Here is a 13,939-nt window from a genome sequence, read left to right on the forward strand (position 1 = left end):
CACAGGCGGGTAACGGTGTGGATTCACCGGAGGGTAACTTTGGGCACCTACTTCACGCGGGAGATTGTCACCTCTCCCCCGTCCCTGCCCCCTCCTTGAGCAAAGCCGCTGGCCAGAGAAGGCGCTTTTTTCCTGAAGTTTTAGAAAAATGACGACGCATTTTTGAGAAAGGTCGTGCCGCTTCCCAGCTTCACCTAGTCTGGGCCACCGCCAGGACCCGCCTCCCGAGCACCCCTCCCCCTTCCCCAACCTAGCAGAGGGAGAGATGCCAGGCGGTGGAGTCATGCCGCTGGCTTGGGCACCATTGGCTCATGCCTGGAACACGCAGCGGCGAATACGCACAACTGGCGGTGCGCCCGGGCGACTCCGGGCCTGATATGGAGAGAGATGGCGCGGCGTGTGTGTGTGTCCCGGGCGTGCGAGGCGCGCAGGACGCTCGGTGACCGCCCCTTCTCGCACTTGCATCACCAACTCCGCGGTCTCCACCCACCCTTAGCCCGCCCTCGGCCCTCCTCTGGCCAGTTTTCCCTGGAAGCTATTAATAGCATTACGTCAGCCTGGGATTGGTAACCTGGAGTTCAGCGAGCGCCTTGCCGTCGCGAGGGCTATAAAAGGGGTGATGCAACGCGCTCTCAGCCACAGTCTCACTCTGCGAGGCGCGCTGGGCACGGTGCTTCCCCGGCGGAGCCTCCCGGCCACTCCGCGCTCCCACCGAGTCCTTGCTGCTCGCCCGCCGGCGGGACACACCGCCCGCCTCTGGCCGCTCTCTGGACCCTGGCCGCCCCGAGCGGAGACTGGAGGTGAGCATTAGAGCTACGCAGTGGAGAGCCGCCCTTCCCTTCTCCCCTCCCCTCTAGTGACCAGTCCCGGGACCCCTGAGCCACCCGGGACTGGAGCCCTAATCTCCCGCGCTACAGTCGCTCAGCTGAACTGCTCCTTGGCGCTGCCGCTCCGAGTTGAGATAAAGTTTCTAGTAAAGTGAAAGAACGAACTTTCTCTTTCGAGGCGTGAAAGATGCCCAGGGACGGAGGAGATCGCGCGCTCTCAGCCTGTAGCTAGGAGAGGTCGTCTGGGTGGGTGGTAGGTGCTGGTGCGCGGGGGTGACCCACACCCTCGAGATCGCGGTCCACTCGTCCCTCACTTGCTGGCCGGACGCCGGAGCCGGTCCCTCCTGACTCCGCAGAGAGGCGCGGTGGCCGCGGCTGGTGGAAGCGCTGCTCCCGGGACCGAGCGAAATGAATGGGGAAGGAACGCTCGGTCCGAGGTCCCGGCACAGCCGCTGGAGGTCGCCTTGCGCTCCCGGGAGCGAGAGCTCTCGGCGGCGGGACCGCGTAGAGAGCTGCGAGCGAAAAGTGAGTTGGGATTAGTTTGGAGGCGGCGAGCGCTGGTATCGCGCTGCCCCGGGCGGAGTGCGGAGAGGTCTCGGCACCCGCTGAAAGTCCGGCGGCTGGGCTTGGGGCGTCAGCTCCAGCCTCTCTCGCCGTTGCTGTGGCTCTGGCTTTCTTTAACCGGTCCTTGGATTTCTTTGCTTTGTGTAGTCGAAGAGAACCTCGGGGACTGGATCGAAGGGGTGGAGGGACCGGGTGTGAACCACTTGCACAAGCGTGTGTGTGTGGTTGTGTGTGTGTGTGTGTGTGGTGTGTGTGGTGTGTTTTGTTTGTTGTATATGTGTGTTGTGTTGGGAGTTGTTTTCACTCTGTAATCCAGACTGCCCTTAAACTCCTGGTGATCCCCCTGCCACAGCCTCCCAAGTGCTGAGATTACCGTGTGCTGTGTGGTTCATATGGCCAGGTTTTGACTGAAGATTTTCAGTTTTAGAGTGAAATAACGGAAATACAAGGAGCCAGGAAGGGATCTGGAGTGAGAGAGCGGCTTCCCACCCGGTGTACTAACCATTCTCTGAGGCAGGAAGAGAAGGGGCTTCCTCGCCATCCCTGCCTCCTTTCTTCCTTCCCTTGCTCGGTTCTCTGCTCCGACCCCACTCTCATTTTCAAATCCCACTTTTAAATTTTCCTCCTAGCCATTTTATTTTCCTTAAATTAATTATGTAGATCGCAGGCTTTCTCATAAATTAAAGGAATTGCCAAGCTCAATTATTTAAAATTTTTATTCTCCCCTTCCTTGTTTGGCTTTCTTGAGACAGGGTCTCCCCATGTAACCCAGGCTCCCTTCAAACTCATAGCAATCCTCCAGCCTCAGTTCCTAAGTGCTGAGATTACAGGCATGTGTCATCAAGAGAGCACATGTTTTGCATGTAGCATTTGTTGTGGGATAATGTTACCACAGACAGGCTCTTGCCTGGGGCGAGGTTGCGGTTGTTTCTATCTGAGGTTTCAGAGGTTGCTGACCAGGTGGAGAAGAGCGCCCAGCTGTCTGTGACCATCTAAATCCCTTCTCTGCACACCCATTTCTTATGTGACCCCTTCCTGTCGTCAAAGCCTCCTCTGTGAAGGTTCCAGGTGTGGGACTCTTGACCTGCTGCTTGACGGCTCTGCCTATGGTTGCTGTCTTGAAACTGATGGGTCGCAGAACGTGGTTTCAGCAGCTTGGCTGGACTGGACCACCCTCCAGCTCGTGTGAGTTTAGGCAAACTCGCTTCCCTTCCTGGACCTCAGTTTATTAAATGAGAACAAAATGAGGATCTGATCTAGACAATTCTAAGGCTGGGTCCCTCTGACAGGCACCTTTAGCCAGAGCCTATGTGATTGATTCCTAAGGACTGGCTCCAGGGTAATCCAGCCAGGGCAGGAGGGACATGGCCAGGACACCACAGAAACTTCAAGAGAGAAATGATTTCTTGTGAAAACTCGCAATCTCTGAAGAACACAACAGCAATGGAGATGTGCTGATGTCAGCAATAGCGGAGTGGAAATTACCTGTGTCTCAGGAACTCAGGACCGTATACCTGTTGACAGATTGACCTGAAATTCTCAGGTTCCAGTCAGTTCCCCACGAATAGAACTACACTGAATAGACAACCAAATCAGCTTCTCTGTAGGGGAAGGTGGAGTCCGAATGTGTGTGTGGGTGACGATCTCTTATGTTTTCAAGTATGCGTGTGTGTGTGTGTGTGTGTGTGTGTGTGTGTGTGTGTGTGTGTGTGTGATGTGTTTTTCTTCACAGCCAGGGAGGGTATTGGCAACCTCATTCACAGTTTTCAGATAGGTTCTGAAGGTCAGAGAGCCTCCAGCTCCCGAGTGGGTGGGTGGTCAGCTAGTGGGTGGCAGTCAGAGACCTGGAGATAAGTTACTGACCCTGAAGCTCAGCCTTGCACTCCTAGCCTGCGAGCGAGCAGGAGACAGACAGGATGTGGAGAGCCAGGGAAAGGCGGCTACCCACTCCCGACTAACAGGTTGGCTTGCAGATGGCTCCAGTGGAAGGAAGTGGAAATCAAAAGTGAAATTTCAAAGCCATCGTAACTACTCGGAAATAAAAATCTAGGAGCTGAATTTCTAGTTAAATAAAAGAGTGAAGTTTCACTTTCTTGAAAATGATGTGGCCAACGATATGACAGAGCTTCTGATTGGAAGTCATGAAGCAGAAACAGAACGCCAGTCCTGAAGCAAATCCAGAAGACAGTTTTATGGTCAGTGTAGAGAGTTCACTCAGCTCTCCCTCTTTGCTATGCTGGGTGTGGTAGAGGGCCCCTGAAAACAGCCCAAGTTTTAGACTTTGTTTCCCTGGAGGACACAGCCTGACTCTAGGCTGACTCTCTGGAGGTGACTATCCAAGACAACCAGAAAGAACAGGAGCCGGAATCTTTACAGATGGAGCCACCTGATTACCAGAAAGGCTTTCTTGACAACTTTACTACGTGCTGTCTCCCCAAGTAAGCCCCACCCCCAGCTTTTCACAAAAGCATTCCATACCACTGACATTCCTCGGTTTCTTCCTGTCTTTACTCTAAGGAGGATGGGGGAAAGTCCCAGACAGCAGACTCTAAGCCCCAGGCGCTCACTAGGAAACTTAGCTGGGTGTCTAAAGGGACGAACTCAACTTCTGTGGCTCAGACTCTAAGTGCAGATGAGCCATCCAGTCCTGCAAACGAAGGCCAGGCCAGTGGCAGCTCTGAATTCCATCCCTTAGCTGGTTGTTTTGTTTTGTTTTGAGTAAAACTGGAAAGCAGGGGGAAGTGAGGGTGATTGGGAGGATGCTGAACCTCTGGCTTCAGAAGCCAGAGGATCAGAGTTGACAGGAGTCAGTGAAGGGACCTTCAGTCTCGGCGCCTGCTGTTTGGGAGAGAATTGTATGCATTTCTTGAGTTCTTCTGGCTAGTGGAGGGCAGCATTTGCTGGTCTGGAATTTCTGCCTCCACCTGTGGGCCTTAGATCTCCACCGACAGGGACCCTTCGGAGGAGCGTTTAACATCAGAAAAGGTGACCCGACAGACCCCACTGAGTCTCCACGGGAGAGCAGCCAGCCCTCTGCAGGAGATCCTGCGGAGGTACTGGTGTCGCTCCTGGTGGCACGGATGTTTTCCAGGGCCCCCTGATTTTCTTAGTCCCTCACACCACTCTTGGGGAAATGGGGTACTTGTTAACAGCCTACCTTTGGGGAGGAAAAAGAAGCCACTGGGGGATTGTCACAACACGTAACTAAGTGGTCTCCAAATCTTATTTTTTTTTTCTTCTAGTACTGGTTTGGGAACTTTATGGATAAAACAGCCCTTTTAAACTTACACCTGGATGCAGGCAGTAGCTGAGTGTGTACCCGATATAAAAAGACTAGCAATTCTTTGAACAGAGTTCAGGGGTTCCCTGGGAATTGTTGCTTAGTACCCCCGCCACGCTTTCTTTCTGGACTTCCTGTCTGCTTCCACTCACCCTCCAAACTTTTGCTCTGGGTTTTTGTTTGTTTGTTTGTTTGTTGTTTGTTGTTGAGGGAAGTAAGATATTCGGGTATGCAGCGTATAAATTCAGGCCATGAGTTCTGCAGCCAAGCAAAATGAACCCCCGTGCCCGGTACTATCCCGTGTTAACGTAGCCTCAGTTAACTCACGTACATGGGACCGGGTTTAACAGCATCGGGCTCTCGCAAGGCTCAAAGGAGACAGGTAGATAGGTTTTCCTTTAACGTGGGAAGTTTGCCGGAAGACTTCCTGTCCTCTGGGACTTGACTGACCACTGCAGGCAAACGCAGTCCTTCTGTTTCTGCTCACCCACTGCTCCTGCTTCGGGAAGGGTGGGAGTCCCTGCTGGGAAAGCAGCCGACGTCAGGGTGTTTTTCCAGACTGCTTCTGCCCTTGATGTCCCTTTGGTGACCCTGTGGCTTTGCAGGGTCACCTATAGAATGAGGAGGCCTGGTGACCCTGTGGCTTTGCAGGCCTGTAGAATGAGGAGGCCGTTTGGTAGGCCTACTTCATCCCTACTTTGTTTATTCAGTTGTCCACCTGGTCAGCAGGCATCGTGGGCCAGTGCTGGGCCCGGCTCGGGGACAGAGTTTCTGCAGTGGTTTGCTGGCTTGGGTTGAGTTCTGAGCCAGTTTCCAGATGAAGACTGAGTCCTACAGAGCTGAACGGCCTGCTCCTTTGTGACCAGGCCCATCCCAGGACCCCCTGTCCCAAGCCTCTCTCCTTGTACCTCAGAGGAAACGACACCCCATAAACCCAGCTCTTCCCCCTTTCCCTCTTGCTTGCCGGGAAGTCCTTTCTTTCCCACCTTCTCATTAAAAAGGGGCTCCTTGTTCCCAAAGGACCTGAGTTCCCACCATTACCACCCCCTGCCAAGGACTGGGTTGAAGAAACACACCCAGCTTCCTGCAGGAAAAACTTCCGCCACAGAGTCGTGGAATTCAAGGCCCCAACTTCCTGCTTCTCCTTCCACTCACTGGCAGATTTGTCTTGATTTCAGGTGTCTTTCCAGTTTCTTTTTTAAAAGGAGACTAAAAACAGGATTCCAAAAGGTGCTGGTGTTTGGTTTTTAATGTTTTTTTTTTTTTTTTCTCTTGGGGGACTGAGGCCACATTTGTATACTCTGTATACCAGGCAAACAAATAGAAGAGGAGCTTGGAAAGTCAGCCCTCTCAAACCTTTAGTCATCTTTGAGCTGTGTGTTTTAAGAATTTGTTTTATTCACAATGAGGATAGCATGAAAAAAATTGGTGGTCTGTTGATGTTAATTAGCGTTGCTTTCGTGAGCATGGCTCTGGGGTTAGTTACTGGAGTATGGGCAACTTAACCTGTGACTACAGGACCGCATTTAAGTGACCCCTTTCACCAGCAGGGGTTCACTGCTAACAGCTCCTAGGTTAGGGTTGGGACCTCAAGCTGGGACCTAATCCATGCTGGAATGTTGATAGGCTCAATCTTACAGGGTCCTCTGCAGGTAACCACAGCCATGTCATGTCCAGAAAGCAGCAGTTCACAACGCTTTCCCCTTCTTCCTGTGTGTTGTGTGTGGGGGGGGTGGTGTGTGGGGGGGGGGGGCACCTGTTTAGAACAGACCACTTGACAATCACCTCTTCTCCGTATTTTGCCCAGCCAGCGTTAAGTGCCGCAGGACGAAGCTGGCCAGGGTTGAGGACGGCACTGGTCAGGGGATGCACATAAATACTTAGGAGACAGTTTGACAACATGTTCACTTAGCCAAACAACAGTAATATGTTCTCCCTTATTCCCTATAATTTCTCCAGCCATGGACAAGAGACGGGCATGAAATGAAACAAACCAGAAGCCCAGGGGCTGATGGGACTTTGGGGTGGGCTGCACTTTGGCCCGGTTGCATCCCATGCCCCAGGACCCCTGAAGCAGTTTGGGCTTAATTTTTTCTTTCAGCAAAATGATGCTTCAACATCCAGGCCAGGTCTCTGCCTCAGAAGTCAGTGCGTCTGCCATCGTCCCCTGCCTCTCACCTCCTGGATCCCTGGTATTTGAGGATTTTGCTAACCTGACACCCTTTGTCAAGGAAGAGCTGAGGTTCGCCATCCAGAATAAGCACCTGTACCACCGGATGTCCTCTGCGCTGGAGTCCGTTACCGTCAACAACAGACCCCTGGAGACGTCAGTCACGAAATCGGAGGTGGGTTCCGCCAACACACATCCATTCTCAAAGTTCGTGTTTATCACACACACTCCATGTGCCAGCGCATGCAGGAGGCTAGAGCCGGGGAAAAGAATCAACAAAAGCACTGCCCTTGGGGAGTTCAATTCTGTTGTGTAAGGATAGTGGGACAGAGCCTAGAACACACGAATGAACAGGTGCTTGAAGATGTGGGTTTAGTGTGGAGTCTTTTCCAAGAAGTGGAGTCTGATGGTGTTTTCATCACCGCCGGGACTAAGGACCAGGAGGTTAGCCCTCCTCTCGCTGGCAACAATGCCCACAGACTTGGGAGACCATGTGTTTGCTCTGGGCTCACACCCACTCATGCACATGCACTGTTCCGTGTTGAGCAATCTTCCCATAAGACACCTGGAATAATAGACTTGGTTACTGAGCCGTGGTTGCTGTGACTTTGCTGCTTCAAGAGCATCAGAGATGAACTCTGGCACCTCTGTTAGCCTTTCTGGGTTGGGAATAGTTCAGGCTTACTTATGTGTGTGACTGCAGCCCTGGGGCTCGGGGTGAAGCTGGTGCGAAAGCTGTGCCTCTAAAAGGAGGCTGAGGACTGGGGTCCCAGCTCAGCCGTGAGTGTAAGGTTTGGGGTTTGATCTCTAGCATCCAGGATAAATCATGACTGTTTGATTTCTCCTGCCGAGGACTGACATTTGTGGAAGGTCTGAGGGGAACCTGGCTCACAGCATCCAATGAATGGGAACAGGCATTATTTATGATGCTGTTGCCATGGATGCCGTTGGGGGTATTAGCTGTGCTCCCAGCTAACTCTGAGTAGGTCAGAGAGGGTACCACAAAACAGTTGCAGGTATCAAGTCCAGTACTGGAGAGTGTCTGGGACATTCTGGGAGATTTTTTTTTTTCCCCAAATGATATAGTTTGAAATAACAAGATACAGTAGTAGGAAAAGGGGGGGTAGGGAGGCTAGATAGACATGTAGATGGACAGGGCAGGACAGTTGGAGAGTCTCTGGAGAAGACTAATGAATGTATGTGCACTGTGTGCATGCTTGGTACCCACAGAGGCCAGAAGAGGGTTTTGGGTCCCCTGGAACCAGAGTTAACAGTTGTGAGCCACCATGTGGGTGCTGGGAAACAAACCCAAATTCCCCACAAGAGCAGCAAGCGCTCTTAACCACTGAGCCATCTCTCTGTGCACCCACCATGCGTGTGTGTGTGTGTGTGTGTGTGTGTGTTTTGTATTTGCTGGGTCTGTGGCCCTGAGACATGAGTGTGTGTGTGTGTGTGTGTGTGTGTGTGTGTGTGTGTTTTGTATTTGCTGGGTCTGTGGCCCTGAGACATGAAAGACAGAGACTCCTCTTCCTTTATTCTCTCTTGAGCTTTGCTTCTCTAGATTGCGAGACCTCCATCTCAATCCACGGTCAGTGTCTTCTGGTCCAAAAGGATAGGGAAAGGTCAGGAGTGGGTCAGTCATGGCCCCTAAAGCTGACAGCGTCTGACATCGGCCAGCCCACCATGGACTTTGGCCTTAAGCAGAGCTCAGTGGCCAGATGTGGCCATTGCTCATCAGTCCATAGACTGAGTCGGGTCTGGGTGGACATCCACGGAGGTCCGCACTCCCCAAAGCTGGACAGGGATCTGTTCTCTGAAAGCCCCAGTATTGACCCAGAATGAGGCTCAGGACATCAGTGTGATTTGTTGGCTGAATCGACAGGTGGTTCAGTGCACTACCCCCCAGTAGCATCCAGCTGTGGGTTAATACCATTTTAGTGCCATTGATGATCTCAAGTCCCTCTGCTCCAGGAGCTCACAGACTTCATGGGAAGGGTGTGCCCTCGTGCTCCGGGTAAAGACAGATGTTAGTTATCTTCCTGTCACTGTGACTGAATGGTGACATTTGGGGAAGTGTCCCCTCACAGTTCAGGGGACAGATACAGTCCATCACATGGGTAAGACATGGTGGCTGGGCACAGTGGAGAGCTTGTGCACAGTGGTGAGAGCTTGTGTACAGTGGTGAGAGCTTGTGCACAGTGGTGAGAACTTGTGTACACAGTGGTGAGAGCTTGTGCACAGTGGTGAGAGCTTGTGCACAGTGGTGAGAGCTTGTGCACAGTGGTGGGAGCTTGTGCACAGTGGTGAGCTTGTGCACAGTGGTGGGAGCTTGTGCACAGTGGTGAGCCTGTGCACAGTGGTGGGAGCTTGTGCACAGTGGTGGGAGCTTGTACACAGTGGAGAGCTTGTGCACAGTGGAGAGCTTGGGCACAGTGGTGAGCTTGTGCACAGTGGTGGGAGCTTGTACACAGTGGTGGGAGCTTGTGCACAGTGGAGAGCTTGTGCACAGTGGAGAGCTTGGGCACAGTGGTGAGCTCGTGCACAGTGGTGAGAGCTTGTGCACAGTGGAGAGCTTGTGCACAGTGGTGAGCTTGTACACATCTTTGTGGCTCAAAAAGCAAAGCTCAGAAGTGGATTAAGACTACAACCCTCCCCTCCTTGTGCCATGACCTGCCTCCTCCGGCCACGTCTCCCACCTCCGCCGGCCACGTCTCCCACCTCCGCTGGCCACGTCTCCCACCCCAAAAGTTTCGTAACTTCCCAAGTCAGCACTACTAACAGGAGAGTGTGGCCGGGGAGTGATCGGAGGTAATTCCTGGCCTCAGAGGAAAGGACACACTTACAATTAGTATCAATAGTTACCAATTTAAAATTGAAATTCTTTCAAAATCCAAATGCATTTTTAAAGTAGATTATACTTTAATTTACTAATTTCAAATGTAATTCTATTAATGAATAGAATTTTGATTTTAGATTTTGTTATTTATTTTCAAGTGTATGCATGCACATGTATGTAGGGAGTTCACACAAAAATCTAGACCATGAGGCTGGAGAAGTGGATCAGTGGTTAAGAGCACTTGCTGCTCTTCCAGAGGACCGGAGTTCACATTGGGTGGCTCACAGGAGCCTGTGACTCCAGCTCCGGGGGATCCAGCGCTCTCTTCTGGCCTCTGAAGGCACCATGAATGCATGTGGTAGACATACACACAGACAAACATAGATTTACAAACATACGCAATTGTGATTAAAAACAAACAAGATCCCCAAACCAAAATACCCTCAGCCTTGGCATTTTGGGTCCCTGGTGGCTTACTGTGTGCCTGTGGGGTTTTATAGGCGGCCCCTGAAGAAGACGAGAGGAAAAGGAGGCGGCGGGAAAGAAACAAGATTGCAGCCGCCAAGTGTCGAAACAAGAAGAAAGAGAAGACCGAGTGCCTGCAGAAAGTGAGTGCTGGCCAGGCGGCCCCGTGCACGGTGCCTCAACCTGCCCTCATCGGCCTTGTGCCGTTGGCAGAGGGGGTTGTGGGTGGTGCAGAAATGCCAGCTGTGGGCAGAGGAAGGAGCAATGCTGTGAGCATGATGAGGGACTCTGGGTACACAGAGTGAAGATCTGTGGGTTGAAAAACTTCAGGATCCGGGGCTAGCAAGCTGCCTTCAAGGAGCTTGCCGTGCAAGCCCAGCAACCTGGGTTCGATACCCAGAAGCCACCGTGGAAGGAGAGGACTGACGACCTCCACATGCACGCTGTGGCACACATACCCCCAGCAGTGTCCTGACTTTCAGGTTCACGAGGCTTCGTTCACCAGTTTCACCAAATAAAACAAAACAATGAAACCCTGCGACTGCCATGACTCTCAAGCCAAGCTTTTCTTACTCTCCAGCTTGCTCCGGTAACCTGGAAGCAGTACTTATACTGTGTTCCTGCCTGCGTCTCCATCTTGCTTCCCTTCTCCCTGCTTTGAGTCCCCTGGCAGGCTGTCACCCCACAAAGAACATGAGGGGTTCACAGCATGGGTTCACAGGCAAGGCAGGCCCCCGTCTCCACAGGGCCCATGTCTGCTCCCCGGGGTGTGTGCAGGCCAGCTTCTGGCAGAGACTCGAGCTAGCCTCTGGTCCTAGGATCTCTGCTTGTTGCTTTAGGGTCAGTGAAAACCTGGGAAGCTCTGTGTTTCTGAGTACACTTCTGTGGATATGAGAGTCTTGGTGGGATCAGAAATTCAAAGGAAACACTACACCACCAGTGTGGATTTCTCCCCAGCTCCCCAGACCCTGTGGGGACCAGGTGCCCTTGAGAGCCGACTGGAGCCACCCTCTCTGAGCCCTCAGTACTAAGGCAGTTTCAGCAAGCATGGCAGTCTGGTTCAGCGGTATCTCCAAGTCTCCGCTCACATGACCACCAATTCCAGAGGCCTCTCCAGGGCCGGTGCCACCCCTCACCTAGTTGTGACCTCCCATCTTTGGGGTAGGATGGTTCCCCCAGCAGGCCTCTCCAGCTTGATGAGCCCCATCCGTGGTTTCCAGGTGGTTCCTCCTACCTCCCCGATCTTTGGCTCCCTCCAATAATGCCTCTGTCCATTGTCCCTCAGGAGTCAGAGAAGCTGGAAAGTGTGAATGCCGAGCTGAAGGCCCAAATTGAGGAGTTGAAAAATGAGAAACAGCACTTGATATACATGCTCAACCTGCACCGGCCCACGTGTATCGTCCGGGCTCAGAATGGGCGGACTCCGGAAGATGAGAGGAACCTCTTTATCCAGCAGATAAAAGAAGGAACATTGCAGAGCTAAGCAGCGGTGGCGGGGGGATAACTGGGGAGTCCTTACTGAATCCTCCTTTTCCACCCTGAACCCTGAAGCCATTGGAACGCTGGCTTCCTGTGCACTTCGAGAACCTCAGCAGCCCAGAGCCGTGGGGGCAGGAAGGTCAGTGGTACCTACTGCGTTGTCCCATTCTGCCCCGGAGTGAACTGCGGCACAGAGCAAGAGCATCCCTTGTCTCACTAACTCCAGGATTTAGGCCTTACCATCCTGGCCATTCTCAGATGATCTAACTGGCCCCTGGCTGGGGTCCCAAGCAAAGCAGGATGCCCACTAATGGGATTCATGCAGAAGTGTCTGCCTCAGTAGGTGGGGTGGGACCACGTCCCCCACTGCAGCTGACACCATCTTTCCTAGGGAATATGGAGCGGGAATGCTCATTATCGAGGTTGTCCAATGGCCAGGGTGTGCTTCTAGAAAATACGCTGCTACGCCCCAGAATGACTGCGCTCGCTTCAGAGCCAGGCGTTGTGCTGGCTGGGTTTTGTCTTGCACAACACCGTCAGGACTTTCCTGGGAGTTTCATCAGAACTGATTTCTGAGAGTTTGGGAGTCTGCCATCATGGACAGTATCCCTCAAAAGCATTCAGGTGGCCACGTAAGCCTCCCTGGCCCAGAGGGGTGAAAGTGGCCTGATGGCCAGCTGTGCCACTTTGTGTTGACAGAGGACGCCTCCTCTCCCTGTACCCACTACTGAGGAAGAACCTGGGCACGACAGCAGGTCCTTGGCTGCGAACTGTTACAATGTCACAGAAAGAAGGCACAAAGAAAGTCCAACTTCCAAAGGGTAGGACTCTTCCTTCCCACTCAGTGACGGGGCAGGAGTGAGTTCTAGACTAGATGAGGCAGAGATACTCCATTTCCTCTCCTCACGGCCAGAAACCACAGCCCGTGGAGAAGCGTGTTTGAAGCCAAGTGCAGGACCAGGCTTCTTTCTGCACTGTAGGATGATAATGGCATTGTTTTTGTTTTTGAGATATGGCCCAGAGCATTTCAGCTGGGAGGCCCCTCCCTCTGGCTACCAGAACTCTGGCTACTGTTAAAATTCTGGCGTTTCTGTGAAATCCTCAGAGTATTTAATCTTACTCAATTGTATCATTACAATTTTCTGTGAGAGAAAGTATTATTTATCCCAGTATTCCTAGCCTGTCAACATAATAAATATCAGAATAAGACATGGTAAACCTAAGTGTTGTGCTGGTTTCTACCAAGTCTTTTGAAAATAGTCACTCTGCCTCTCTGTTATGGGGTGATTAGCACTGAGTATTTGGGGACGGCTTCCTTTGTTCATGGGGAGAACACTAGGTAGGGCAGTGGGGTTTTGTTTTGTTTGTTTGTTTTTTAATGTGTATGGGTGTTTTGCCTGCACGCGTGTCTGTGTACCACATGCATACAGTGCCTGAGGGACCGGAAGAAGGCGTTGGATTCCCCTGGAACTGGAGTTGCAGAGGGTCCTGAGCCACCTTGTGGGTGCTGGGAATGGAACCCAGGTCCTTTCCGAGAGCACTGACTGCTGCTGACTGCTGATCCATCTCTCCAGTTCAACTTACTTTTAAGTGTGTGTGTGCATGTATGTTTGTGTAGGGGTGTGTCTATGTGTGTGCATGTATGTTTGTGTAGGGGTGTGTCTATGTGTGTGCATGTATGTTTGTGTAGAGGTGTGTCTATGAGTGCAGTTGCCCATAGAGACCTGGCCTAGGCTGATGGCTTCTAACCCTGAGCCTCAGTCTGCTCCTTGATGCTCAGTTTCTGTCAATAAACCCTGAAACGCCACCACATGTGTCCTTCACACCACTGTTTGTCACTGAGATAGTTTCTTTGTTTTGGAGAGAGTCTCCTTCCTATGTAGCCCAAGGTGGCCTGGAACTCCCAGAGTGCTGCCTCTGCCTCCAGAATGCTGGGTTTAAAGGCCTGCTCCATCATGCCTGGCTTAGGATAGATTTCTTTTTTTTTAATGGAAAATTCAAATAGCTAAATATTTTAGTCATCAGTTTCTCTGAACATATAAATATGCCTAAAACACACATTTTCAGCTTGAGCCTTTTACAGATTACATGTAGTTTCAAAGGGGGTGGCACATGCGTGCACCGTAGAGGACAACTTGTGGGGGGGGGTCGATCTCTCCTCCCACCGTGGGTCCTGGGAACTGAACTCACTTGCTGAGCCATCTCTCTGGCTCAGCTTGAGGCTCTTGAGCTTGTCTCTGCCACAATAGTGCACGTCGGTGGGTTATCCAGTAATATCACGCAGAGCACAGTGTGCGTAAGCATTAATTTTATCTTAG

At 52.0% G+C, this 13,939-nt stretch overlaps 1 protein-coding gene across 3 annotated transcripts; it reads left to right on the forward strand.

Moving 5' to 3' along the window:
* Positions 1-550: 550 nt before the first annotated feature.
* On the forward strand, positions 551-12,839 carry Atf3 (activating transcription factor 3). 3 transcript variants are annotated; one of them, XM_028876790.2, is made up of 4 exons: positions 551-800; positions 6,773-7,016; positions 10,178-10,285; positions 11,428-12,839. In XM_028876790.2, exons 2-4 carry the CDS (start codon positions 6,777-6,779, stop codon positions 11,623-11,625), a joined length of 546 nt encoding a protein of 181 aa, XP_028732623.1. In that variant the 5' UTR covers positions 551-800; positions 6,773-6,776; the 3' UTR covers positions 11,626-12,839. The 3 variants fall into 3 exon arrangements, with proteins under 3 accessions (XP_028732623.1, XP_037067026.1, XP_037067025.1); XM_037211131.1 differs by lacking the exon at positions 551-800 and adding an exon at positions 3,410-3,586; XM_037211130.1 differs by lacking the exon at positions 551-800 and adding an exon at positions 3,681-3,829.
* Positions 12,840-13,939: the final 1,100 nt, after the last annotated feature.

The sequence above is a fragment of the Peromyscus leucopus genome, chromosome 15 (genome assembly GCF_004664715.2).
Source record: "Peromyscus leucopus breed LL Stock chromosome 15, UCI_PerLeu_2.1, whole genome shotgun sequence".
NCBI classification, from domain to species: domain Eukaryota; kingdom Metazoa; phylum Chordata; class Mammalia; order Rodentia; family Cricetidae; genus Peromyscus; species Peromyscus leucopus.